The sequence below is a fragment of the Archocentrus centrarchus genome, chromosome 4 (genome assembly GCF_007364275.1).
Source record: "Archocentrus centrarchus isolate MPI-CPG fArcCen1 chromosome 4, fArcCen1, whole genome shotgun sequence".
NCBI classification, from domain to species: Eukaryota; Metazoa; Chordata; class Actinopteri; order Cichliformes; family Cichlidae; genus Archocentrus; species Archocentrus centrarchus.
Genome location: NC_044349.1, coordinates 5,219,718 through 5,232,932, shown reverse-complemented (window position 1 = coordinate 5,232,932; position 13,215 = coordinate 5,219,718). Strand labels below are relative to the sequence as shown.

The following is a 13,215-nucleotide window of genomic DNA, read 5'->3' as shown; positions in this document are numbered from 1 at the left end:
CTTTACATATATTTAAATTACATTTCATATCGCTCCAGTACCGTCACACTTTGAAGGGCATTACCATAACAAGTAGTACTTTAACCTTGAATGTACAGGATGTTGCCTTGAACACTTGTTATAGTGGCTTCATAACTGGTCACTTTAATATGAAGTCACTCAGTCAATTATGCTTGGCTCAGTAATGCATGGACTCTTTTCTTTGGCATATTGAAAGCTGCTAACAGTATTTGGGGGCAATATTTAAAAAAAAAAAAAAAAAGGATGGAAGGAAGAATTTGAAACAGAATATTTAGAGAGGCTACTTATACCTAGTCATTGTTTTAAACTTTGGCCATTTTTAATATGAGCATCCATCACTATAATAGAAGTATATATTACTGAAAATAAGCCAAAAGAATAGTAGGCCTCTTTTCATTTTTTTATTAACAGCCAATGCTGAATTTACTGGGGAAAAAAAAGGATAATCAGTGGAACGACTCAAGGGTCAGTAATCAATTAAAGAGATCAACACATGACTCAGGGGTGGGGGGGTACCAAGTGCATCCAGCATGAGACATCAATCATCCAGTTTGAGTGGCTGTAGTGGGGGAAGTGAATAGTGACAGAAATGGCTTTGGGTTTATTAGCTGGATCAACACACACACACACAGAAGCCCTAAAGATTATAAAGCGCTGTTTCATAACTCAACACACGCTCTTTCTCGTACATACCGCTCACTCATACTGCTGACCCAGAAGTGTCCCCTACGGTTAAATTCAGACGTCTCACAGCTTCTAGAGGGGGATGCGGAGGTCCTGATTAAACTGCCTGGCCATGCTGAACTTAGCTGTTCTCATCTTAACCTGAATAATGCCGACCAAACTGCTGCCACAACTGACAAATCACACATTCAGACTGAGCGTGCCCATACATAGGTGCTATCAATTACACACTAATGAGGCCAAAGGTCGCTGCCCACTGGCAGAGAAATTAGTGTATCTTTTTTTTTTAATGTATCAAAACTGCTTTGGCTCATAAAGAATTTTCTCCTCATGTAAAATGTTTCAAACGAGTGGGTTTGAAACATTTTAGGCATCTGTGTCTGACCTTGGTTCTTTTGCCATTTAGCAAGGTTTCCCAAGTGATCTTAACTTGTCTGAGCTGCTGTAGCAGTTCGCTTCCACACAGCATCTAAATTAGTTTCTGCTCAGTTTATTTCCTTAAAGGCTTCTGGCTGCACTCGACTGTTTCTACCATCCATCTCTGCAGTGGTAGTGCTTGAATTGCTATCTCAGTAATCGATCAAATAATTGACAGAAAAAAATCTAATATTGAGACATTTAAGGCCCAAGTTCACAAACTTTGGGAGGTCAAAACTCCCGCAACACTCAGTCTGTATACTTTAGTGCTGCTAACTTCTTTACTTGACTCATTTGGTTGGACTTGTGTCCTTCATCGGGGTCATCATAGAAGCGTATTACAGACATTTTAATTAATTTAAGTGCAAATTACAAAGCGACTATTCAAATACAGCCACATCCATATCTGCCAATGAAGCACCTACAAGGATGACATACTGTATGGTCAAGACTTCAGGCCACGCTCAGTGCTGCTACCCTTGTTTTCTATCCGATGCTCACCGTTGACAAGGACAAAGTCTTTAAACAAGTCTTTCCACGAACCCACGAAGTCTGAGTCAGAAGCGCCGTTATTATCTATTCCAAGGTGCTGACTTCCACACCATCGAGAGGCTGCAATTAGATAGGATTTTTAAGACCAATGGCGATACTTGCTGATTTAAAAAAAATCCAATATATTACTGAATTTTTTTTTCTTTCAGATGTGCAAAACATTAACAGATTTCCCTAACATTAGCAAACTCCTGTTTTTTAGCCTCAAACGTAGCATTATAGTTCTTGTGATCTTCTGCCTTTTGGAGCCAGAAAGAGTGAGTGCGTGTGTGTGTATATTACAGGCCTCGTGCGTTCTCTCTCATTGTTCCAGTCAGACTCTCTGATATGTAAGCATAAACTTGCCTGAGGCTATTTCTTAGCAGTATTAATAAGGAAAACCAGCTAACTCTTGTAACGAAGGCCAAACAGTAGAAAATAAAAAGGCTGCATGGATCTGCCCAGAAAGTCCTCATTATGGATGTCGACGCAGAGGAAGAAAGAGATTACACTGGTGTGTCAGCCATATAAATGTGTAAAAATGTGTGTGCGCGCACGCGTGTCTTTATTTCTTTGTGTTTTATGTATTTAAGAGTTCCACAACTTAGTTTACTTTTCAAAACAAATAGCCGTCCCTGGTGTCTCTGCTTCAGTTTCACACCAATAAATTAAAATGACAGTGTCGGGTTTCTCTGGATGTGCTGAGAGAAAATAGTTGAAAACATTTCGCTGGATAACAAAGTAACCTACTTAGTCATGTTTTAGGCAGCTCTAGTTCTTGTTTATGATTTTAGTGTCTCAAACAGAGGGTCCCCACTGATTTTAGGGCTGTCAGACTTGAGTGTATAATTCCTGTCACACAATAACAAATCAACCACCCACAACTGTGATAAACAAAGCCAGAAAAAAAAGGACTTAAGGACTCTGAGTTTCGCCAGCATTAGCATAAATTTAATAAATTATCTAAGGATTTGAAATGGGAGTAGTTCAGCCAAAAATACTGAAACATGCTTTATGCAGTTGCACTATGTACAGAACAGCTTTTTAAAGGTAAAACGTGATATACTGACACCAGTGTTCTGTGTTTACCCGGCTCTGAGACTTTTGCCCGCGAGGAAATGTTTTTGTTTTGCAGCGTGGGTGAACCAATTTTTTAAACTTGCTGTATCAATCAGATCGGTGAGAAAGACACGTTATTGTACATGGCACTGGAATCATTCCTTGAAGAATCAATCAGTGCCCACCTGACCCCTTCAGAATAGGCTGCGTTTGTTGTACAATAACTTCAGTGTATTTAGTGAAGTCACCTCTATATTACAGAAATTGCAGGGCCTCAAAAGTGCATGATGTTTGGCTGAATTTTGGCACTTTAATCAAACAGCAATTGATAGTGATTAATTAATAATTTGTTATTTTTTTTCCAGCAGTTGTTAAGCCTTTATAACGTAAGTACAGGAGCTAATCACGTGAAGTGTTCAGGACTGAAAATAGCAAACAAATCAAAGTCTCACAGTGTCAAAGTCCTTTTTTTTTTTTTATACACAAACTGAGTATCGATATCATGGGAAATATCATAGCTTCAACACCAAAACTACACCAAAGTAATATATGTGACAGAGAACAGCCGCCCCGAGCACTGATGCCCTGGATGTTTAACTTAAAAAAGGAGAAAACTTAAAAAAGTACATTTTGGGGTCAATGTCATCATATCGCTTATGACTATGGTGTGCCACATAGCTGTGAGCTATATACACCATATAGATTATATCACCATTACCAACACTGGAGCTCACATTTTCTGTAGTATAGTTTGGATGCATCGTTGCACTGATCCTGAGGAAGTGAAGATTGAGCATGCAGAAGGATCTGGATCAGAGGTTCTCAAGATCAACAGTTGCTCCGAGTATAAGCCAGCAAATAAGGACTTCAATAAGATGTTCCCCATTTCAATTTTGGACTGATTTGGCCAACAGTAGAATAAGCATTGAGAAGTTTGAAGGAAAGCGTATTCCCGAGGTTTTAATATTTCTGCCACAAACTGATTAAGAAAATGTGAAAATCTGTGCCCAAAACACCAGAATCAGGTTTCTGACTATCAACATTTCCTGATGGAGACTCCCTGCCAGCTATTAACTACCAATTTTAACTTGAGGAAATAAGATTTTGATTTAATCTCTTCGGATTCTATTAATGAATTTACTGATTAAAAGAAAAAAAATAATCTGCATCTGTTTTGGGGAATGATTCAGTAATTTTTTATTTTTTTTTAAAGCCAATTTGTGTCAGTCTGTTTAAAGTAATGAGCTCTGTTCCCAGCTTTGTAAGCTGAAAATTGCAGGGGTTTGGAACAAAGACAAATCTGAAGACCAAATACAGAATATTTATTTATATGAAAAATAATTGCATTGATAATTTCCTTTCCATTTCTCCCCTGTCTGCAAATCTTAGCTTGATAAGCTCGCAGCTGTATTGCAGAGTGATGGATGAAAGCAATACGGCAGCGTTTTTGTCCCAGGTTATTATGGAAGAAATTACCATAAGGGGTGAAGACGAGATTACTTTCACTGTGACCCCATGTGCTGCTGAAAATAACTGTGACTTTGAGCTGCAACCAGGGAACTGGAAAAATATTCTCACAGTTGAACCCTGCTGCAGAGCCCGAGCAGAGGTCACAGTAAATGGAGGTAAATTAGTGAGCTAGCCAACACTAATCACGGCTCACTTAGAGATGAGTGGAAGTGGAGATGTTTAATGAAGTCTTGAAATCGAGGGAGATACGGTAGCTATCTGTTTCAAGACAGCTCTTGTCTGCAGCTGCTGCTCAGCCAGTGCTTAATGGAACCTGACTTCTGGCTCTTGGTCTCTTTTAGCTTGTTTCAGAGCTTCTTTTAGTCATTTTGCGCTTCTGTTGTCCATTTTTGCTTCTTTCCTATCACATCCTACTTCGTTTATTTTTTTCCTCTTCTTCCATTCATCTTTCCTTTGCACATTTCCTTTTCCTTCCATTCGGTCTCAGTCTGTTTTGCGCATGCAGTTCTGCTCCCTCCATTTCTCCCACACTGTTGCTTTTCTGGTTTTCTCTCATATCGTCATGCCCGCTCTTGCCATCTTACCCATATTACAAGTATAAGCACATTTCTAATGGTTTCTTTATCATTGCACCAGCAAAATGATCATTTTCCCTTCAGCCCCATCCTCAAATGAGATAAAAACAGACGAACCACTGCTGGAAGGGTTTCAGACACTTCCACATCAAAGGGACCTGGCGTGGGTGGGCAATGCCATGATGATAATCTGGTGTGAAGAGTACATCCTCAGCAACCAGCCCTGTGCAGTCACCGCACACAACCAATAGATTTAATCCCCTTACACTACCGATGGGACAGTCGCCGTGTCTCAGTCTGAAAGGGAAATGGCGTCATTTAAACAGATTCACCAGCAGTATTTCTACAGTTTTTGTATCTTTACAACACTGGACAATCTTAAGCTGCTTTCACACATAAACTAGAATTATTCCCACAGCCGTCCTTCCGCGTGCAGCGCACAGAAGGAGGTCTGCTTCAGACACAGTCACACAACTGGGAATGCTTTATGTGGTTTAGATGAGGGACCTGCTTGACTGGAGCCTACAGGAGGCAGCTCACGTCACTATTGGTGAATGTACGTATTGGCATTTGTATGAGATATTTGGCAGATTAAAGACCGCCTAATGTCTGATTCCTCTGCATCAGACATTTGTGCTCTCACATGTGCTTCTCTTGGGTAATCCTACCAAAAATTAAGAGCTGCAGTGCATTTGTGTAAACAGCTTTACTGTTTTTACTCACTGAATGGATCCATTGTTATTAGCCCCATACGTGTCACCAGCAGTTACCCACTTGTACAAACTAGCAGGCTCAGTAGACTGTCATCATCAAAGCAGTGATAAACAGAAAGCAACCCAGACTGTGGGGGAGGCATCTGGAGGTGGAGTGAAGTAGAGCATTTAAAAGTTCATACATCCAACTTTGTGTAACACATGTGCTTTGTGTTACTGGCAGGTGCCCCCCCCCCCCCCCCCCCCCCCCCCCCCCCAAAAAAAATGTATTTTGGTGCCTAAACCTAGCCAGCCTATAAACATGAACGTAAAAAGCTGAGGCAGCCTCCAATTGACTCTCAGCTGTGACACACAAGTCTCCTTGCGTCTCACAGTCTCTCAATTGGAGGCTGCCTCAGCCGGCCCTTAGACCTCCTAATGAACTTTTTGTTGCAACCAGGAAAGTCGCTGCTCATTACTTCAGTTTATCAGGATGGAATGACCTCCTTTGAATGAGGTTATAACAACCTCCTAATAGTTGGAGGAGCCCACATGCTGATGATACGTCTGGCATGGATAACAACTGATGAAGGTTATTCACTGGGCCGATAACAATCAAACTGTGGTTTAAAGCAGAAACATTGTAAGCTTGTATGCACTGAGTTAATGAATCACTGATGTGTGACTTGGGAATAGAGGAAAGTAAAAGAGAAAGCCCTGTGGAATTTGTACATGATGAAGTTAGTTAGAGACAGATGCTCTCTGCATTGTAAAGAGGAAATGATGGAAGGATGGAAAATAGGTACTGAGGTTTCACACTGTTGTGAAAGAAGGAACTGGGAAGATCAAAACCGTCCTTGGGTGCCATTCTGCTGGGAATCAGTTTTGAACAATGAAAGTAATAAAAAGACAGAGAGATGCTGCTCACTAATTAGAGATTTAACGAGACGTTTTAGGTGCTTGAAGCTCCTTCACTTTCACGACACTCAGATAAGAGAGCAGAATGGATTGGGTAGCAGCAGGTTTACTACCAAGGGACCACCGCAGCAAAACACAAGTGGTACACCTTTTAATTGGCTCTTTGTCTGAGTTCAGCTTTTAGTAAAAGGTTTTACGTCTGCTCTCTTCAAGGAATAGCAGCATCATTATTTCCAAAGTATTGGGGGGTGGTCTACGAGTGAATTGTTACTGTCTTTCTGCCTGACTGATTGTGGCCATTCTTCCTTCCTTTGCACAGATATGTCAGCCTGTTAGTTTAAAGACTGCAGGTCTAAATCCAGTCTGTGTGAAATTTGAAAACACTTTACTTTAAGCTAGTTGTCTATCCATTTTGTATTTTTTGCAAACTGAATACACTGTAATTACTGAAATGAGTGCTCGGCCCTCGGACCAAGTTCAGCTTAATCCCATTCATTGAATCTCGCTCTCCAAGTCCCTCCTCCGGCTATTCCTCGGACAGCCTCTTCTCCTTTTCTCCTGGGGGTTCCAGGCGAGTGTCGGCCATATGATGTTGCTTGCAGGCTTTCACAGAGTGTCTCCTAACCACCTCCATTTCCTCCTTATCTGCAGTGCTGCTGGCTCCTTCCCCCACAAGCTTCCATAGGTTCTCATTATCGACAACTATTTACAAAGGTCTAGATTTTGTTCTCTGCTGTCTTAGTCGTTCTCCATGTATCTGCTTCACAGAGCAGGGCAGACTTGTGGTGTTTAAACACTTTGACTTAAATAAGAACGTAACCAGAATACAATGAATTGGCAGCTAGTTGAGTTGATTCCTCTATTGCAAAGAGACATATCACAAATGAGTTCCACTCATCAGTGCAGCCTGACTCTCATTGTAACTTGTTGCCTATCTGTCTGCATTCATAAGACGGCAATTATTTGCAAATTTTTGCCAGTCTGAGAGTGATTGCAGACAGTCTGAGTCACGCCAGGATTGTTTGGAGACATGTTGCCTCCTACCAGGCAATGTGCAATCACCTTGCAATCGAAAGTAGTCGCTCTGAGGTTGAGGATGTTGCACTCTCAGCCTATGGGAGACCAGTTGGTTGCCCACAACTACTTATGCAATCGGTTGCCAGAAGGAAAAATATTAGAGCCAGTCACTGGGTAACCACCAGTTATTTGATTGTTTTTTATGTTCAATGTGTCAGTATACTATTCTTGAGTTACCTGTTAGCCTACAAATCGGTTTCATTTAAACCTAAAATATGGAAACTAGGTTTCAGGCGATGATTAGCTGAGTAGCCTTAGAGGCCTGGAGGATATACACAGCAATAACACTGAGTGTAACTACAGAGCTGCAAAATGGAAAGTCAGTTCCATCATTCATAAATTAAGTGATATTTCACTTCAGGTGTAACAATGGAAAGCAAATGAAATCAACTACAGGTGGACAGACAAAAAAGACACACCGGTGAGCAAAAGGTAATAGTCTTAGAGGTCAAGCCAAAGTAACTCGGGGCTTGTTATCTATCATCTCATCTATTTTCAATTCTATTTTTACACTTTATCTGTGGGATAAACTCGAATAAAGTTTAAATCTAACCTTGTGTGGCCACTTCAGAATGAGGCATTGTGCTCTTTTTGATCAGATATCTCAATGATAAAGCCTCGCTCTGACTTTTTAAAAGAAAAGGGATTTTTCCTAGATTATTTTGCTTATCTTATTTGTTCGCTACAGTTTTTTTTTACATTGAATTATTCATTGTGCTTTTAGCAGCCACTGCAACTCAGTGAGACATTTAACCAAGGACAGCTTCAGGACAAATGTTACTCTTGTGGCGAAGGCCTCAGTATAAACCATGGAGGAGTGGCTGATGTGCTATTAGAGCTGTCAGCAGGGCAGCACAAGTCAGAGTCAAGCTCCTCTCTTCCATAGCTCAAGATGGGGTCCTGTCTGCTGTAAATTAAACCACCACAGCCAACATCGGAGTGTCCGTCTTTACAAATGAGGTCTGCAGAGGCCGAACACAATCTATAATCACCTCTGTTTGTTGAGCAGTACAGGGATAATGGAAGTAGATGACTGTCTTCCCTGACACTGTCTGGCTAGTGGATGTGGGAGAAGAGGAGGAAAGGCTCTCTCCACCCCACTGCCTCCTCATTATTATGACGAGGAAGTGATGAGTCAGTCTATTACAGAAAAGTAGCAGGGAGGAATAAATGAGAAAATAGAGAGGTTGGAGAAAAGAGGCACAAAAGAAGCACAAGTTGCAGAAACAGAGCCATAAATGGAATAATACAACCAGCCTATTTTCCATAAAACCATTGCTTTGTGTACAGTTGCAAAAGATTAGTGTATACAAAGCAGCACCTGATGGGTTTGAAGAAAAAGCAAACACAAAATACCAAAAGCTGCAGTTCCTCAAATGGCCACTTGAGGCTGGCTTTAGAAGGGGAGCCGCTCCCCGTAGCCTCGCACATTAAAATGCACAACTTTACAACTGAAATAAATCTGTTTATAGCCTGGCACATAAAACAATTTTGGTCCTTTTAATCAATTTCACCTTCATGACACCTGTGCAGTCATTTTTTTTTTTTAATTGTTTTTGTTGCTAGCCATAATAGTTTGCACCATATTTGGTAACTTGAAAGGTCTGTGTACGTCGTATATGATGTATACTTGAAATTCAAGCCATGACAGTTCAGATCGTAAAGATACAGATACAATATAATTATTTATAGGATAATAATGTAACTGTAACGCTGAAACAGCCAGTTGAGTAATTAATCACTCCATCATTGCAGTCAGGTGAGCAAGCAATTATAAGATATCTGCATGAACCGCTGAAGCGTCAGGCAGTATCCACCATTTTTGTGGGACTTTTTGGCCGAATCGTTAATAGATTAAATCTCTCAATTAAAAGTTCTAATTCAGAGAGAGAGATTCTGAGTTGCTGCATAGATTAATTGGAGTTTCTGATATCAGTCCACGTAACTAATTCATATTTGATTATAAGCTTAAAATAACGATTTCTAGAGTTAAGCTTATTTATGTATTAGTTTAATTAGCAGCAACACTGAGCATTAATAAACTCTGCTGTGGATCTGCCAACAGCTCGTCACCTGGTCAGATGTTAAACATTTGCAGAAAGTTAGCTAAAATATTTTATAATCATGAAAGTTAGTCAAAATACCCCAAAGGAGCTCATTATGTGACACGTTCTCATTAAAACCCACTGCATGAGCACAGCAACCGTAACAGGGAGGCTCTTTCTGCAGAGCAAAGCTGCGTTTCATAGTGCTGGAGTGGCCTTGGTGCATTGTTCCAAGCCTGATTACAGTGTGTTTTGTAGTTTTTGCTTTCTTTGTTTAAAATGTGTGTAACCACTGACGTCAACAGCCGAGAGCCTTCGTGCTACCACGGTAACACGATCTTCGCTGCTGCATCGAGCTGAAATTAGAAACTAGGGAGTGATTAGGAGTTTCAGTTACTTACACCTCCGTATGAGGCCCCGTCATTCACAGTGCTCTGAAAATACACTGTCAGCCCTTCACACCAGCTGCCTTCCTCGGATTGTATGGGCAACAGTTCATAATCACTTTGGTACTGAATAAACTTCTTATAGGCACAAAATCTTACTGACAAGAAGCTGTTTTAAAAAAAAAAGGGAAGAAACCACTTAATTGGCACTGTTTAACATTAAAATCCATGCAGCATTATTGGTTAGAAGGATGTTTCCCACTTTTTTGCTCAGTGATTCTTCGACTGTTAAACAGCTGATGTTTGAAGCACTGCTGGACCATGTTCAAAGTCCAGGGTTAAGCTTAATCAAATTATTGAGGGCTCCTTCGCCTCCACTGTCAGAAAATCATTAATAAGTGGTCTCCTTTAACACACCGGCTCTCTTCTGAACCATTCTTGTGATTTGAAACCTTGAAAATTTCTCCTTTGAAACTGTTGAGAGCAAATTTGTGCTCTGGATGGGAGATGGCTGAACAGGGTGGGAGGTGGGACCACTAACATTTGATTTGAGGAGTACTTTGAAGTCAAAGCGGGGAGCCGTCGCTGCTACAAAACCTACGTGTGTGTGTGTGTGTATGTGTGTGTGTGTGTTTGGGCACTGACTGAACGGTTTCTTTCTCCCCTTCCTCTCCTTTTATATCAGTGATTCAAAGTATAAAAGAAGTTGAGCCGTTCAGTCTTAAATTGAAATGGAGTCTGAGCTTTAATCTGGCAGACCACAGCAGGCTGTAGCATTAAGGTTACATGAGGATCAGAGCTGCCAAATGAGCCCCATTCATCTCGTAATAAAAGATAAAGCTGCAGTAATTATAGCACAAAGAGATTTCATCTATCAATAATGTTTTCTGTGTGTGTGTGTTTCTTTTAGATAATTTAATAGAAAGACAGATCGGGTATGAGAAGGTTGAGTCAAAAGAGTTATTTAAACATTTGCTCATGCTTAATTAACTTAAAAAAGTTACAAAAATGATTGAAACTGGTAAAAAAAAAAATGTAAGTAAAGTTTAGTTATATAGCCCTTTTCAAGAACAAAAGTCACAAAGTGCGCTTCCCAATGTAAAATAAGATACAATAATTAAAAGTATAAATGGGTAAAAGTAAATAAAAGCAAGCCTGCACGGGTGGGTCTTAAGCTTCTTTTTAAACGTCCGCTGATCTCCACAGGAGAAATATATTCAAGACAGACAATGTTCTGCAGATGGGTCCAAGATTTTTGCATTTTTGAAATGGGTCAAAATCCGAAGAATTTTACTTATACTGAGATAATTAAGAAATCACAAAATTCCAAAATTTTTATTTATTTTTTTCCTGAAAAAGAAGATAAGCTGAAGATGGACTGATAGTCTTAGGCTGAAGGAATTGCTGCATACAAAACAGACTTACCCCGAAGGCAATGAATAAATTAGAACAAATACACAACTGTAAACACTGTAGACGCATCCAGCTGAAGGTAGAATAGTTCCAAAATAAATTCATGCTGAAGATTTTTCTGTGTAAAGAAAAACTCTTTGCAAATCCCCACCGGATTTTCACTGATTGATCCGTTTGACTGAACAACACTCAGACAATTAGCTGGGTTTGTTTTTTTTTTCCTCTGCGCGGCTTTGATTGATGAACACAATGAAAATATGATGTGATCGATCAATCACTGCCACCTCCTAAGCTGAGTTAGCCACATGCTAAAGCCTCTCATCTCACAATCAGTGTAGTTACTAGAAGAGGGGCTACATGTGACCTGTAGTCACTGTGTAATTGCATACATTTTTGCTGTGTGCAAATCCCTCTGAAGCTTTATATTTTAACTGCCAGTTTACAAAATCAGTGCTAAAAATTCAGATTACAGCAATAACAAAGAAAAGAAGAATGCCAAAAAAAAAAAAAGATACAATTACCCACATCCCACTGCTGGAAGTGTCAGTGTTGTTCTGGCATTTTTAATATTGTCTTTAAAGTTATCATACTGTGTTGCATACTTTTGTATGGTATTATATTGCACTCAGATTAAAGACAAAGAAGTATTCTGCAGAATTATACATAAATATTTTACTTAAGTACACTTTTACATACAATGCGAATTAAAATGAGCTTGTATAAACTTGAGGATATAAAATATAACACAAAAAAAGGGTTCATTCTCTGATGTAAGGAGTGGTTGCAAAACCTGCAGGTAGTTTGTGTACCAGGTGTGAGAGAGCCAGAGCTCGTGCAGGGAATGCTTAATGCTGCAGTGACTGCACGTTCAGATGCTGATAGAAATCTGTCCAACCTGTCTCTTGAGCTGTTAGCCCTGTGCTGTTTGACTGATTCTAGTTTTCTTGTTGAGCTCAGGCTCAGTGGTCTCTGTGTTGGGGGAAGGAGATGCATCAGCATTTTTTATTTTTTTTTCAGCTCTCTTCAGCTTGTCAAATCTTTCAATCTCTTCCTCTGACCGTCATTACTTTTCTCGCTCCTGGAAAGCAGGCTCAGATAAAAATGCATGTTGCGTTACTATGACAACAACCTTGAGTTGTCATGTCATTAGCTGCAGAAAAACTGCAATTACACAGAGCCATTCAAAGCATGTAAATTAACTTTTTGTGTCCTTTTTTTCTTGTTACTGAAATATTTGTGGCAAACGGCACATACCGCTGATTTCTCAGACAAGAAAATTGTGCTCCTTCAGATGACTGCTGTTGTGATTTGGCGATATATATAAATAAAATTAAATTGAATTGTTGGTAAGGTCAACACAGTTTGGCCTTGGTCTTCAAACAGCGTGGTACGTGGTGCATTGTTTTGTTTGGGGAATTCAGATAAGAGGAGCAGCACAGCAGCCTGGGAAAAAATGTTTGTGTGAGGTGGATTAGGGTTTGCCTCGCTCATTACAAAGAATCTGTTTCTCTCCCTTCCTTTTTCCTCCTCCTCATCAAACTCTTGACCCTTCACATCTTCTCTTGCAGGTCCATCTCTTGAAGGACCAGCTGAGTGCGGAGGCCACGGCTCGGCTGGAGGCCCAGGCACGTGTCCACCAGCTGCTGCTCCAGAACAAAGACCTGCTGCAGCACATCTCGCTGCTGGTTAAACAGATCCAGGAGCTGGAGACCAAAATGGCTGGACCAAATTCCAGTGAGTAGATTGCACAAGAAGCTCATACACATGCATTGCTTTATATTCCAATTTATACACATATATACCCATTTTATGGTAATATAAAAAGTACATACAGATCTACCGGACGTACAGGGTCAGAGAAACAGGTTGCTTTGGGCAGGTTTGTAAATTGTGACCTGCATCAGTCTTTGCTGGCAGTCAGTAGAAA

At 40.2% G+C, this 13,215-nt stretch overlaps 1 protein-coding gene across 1 annotated transcript in view; it reads left to right on the top strand.

Moving 5' to 3' along the window:
* Positions 1-13,215, top strand: part of c6h1orf226 (chromosome 6 C1orf226 homolog) — a 71,743-nt gene that overhangs the window by 23,195 nt on the left and 35,333 nt on the right. Inside the window, exon 3 of the mRNA XM_030727711.1 lies at positions 12,857-13,022. Coding sequence (XP_030583571.1) covers positions 12,857-13,022 — 166 coding nt within the window. The remainder of the gene's footprint in view (positions 1-12,856; positions 13,023-13,215) is intronic.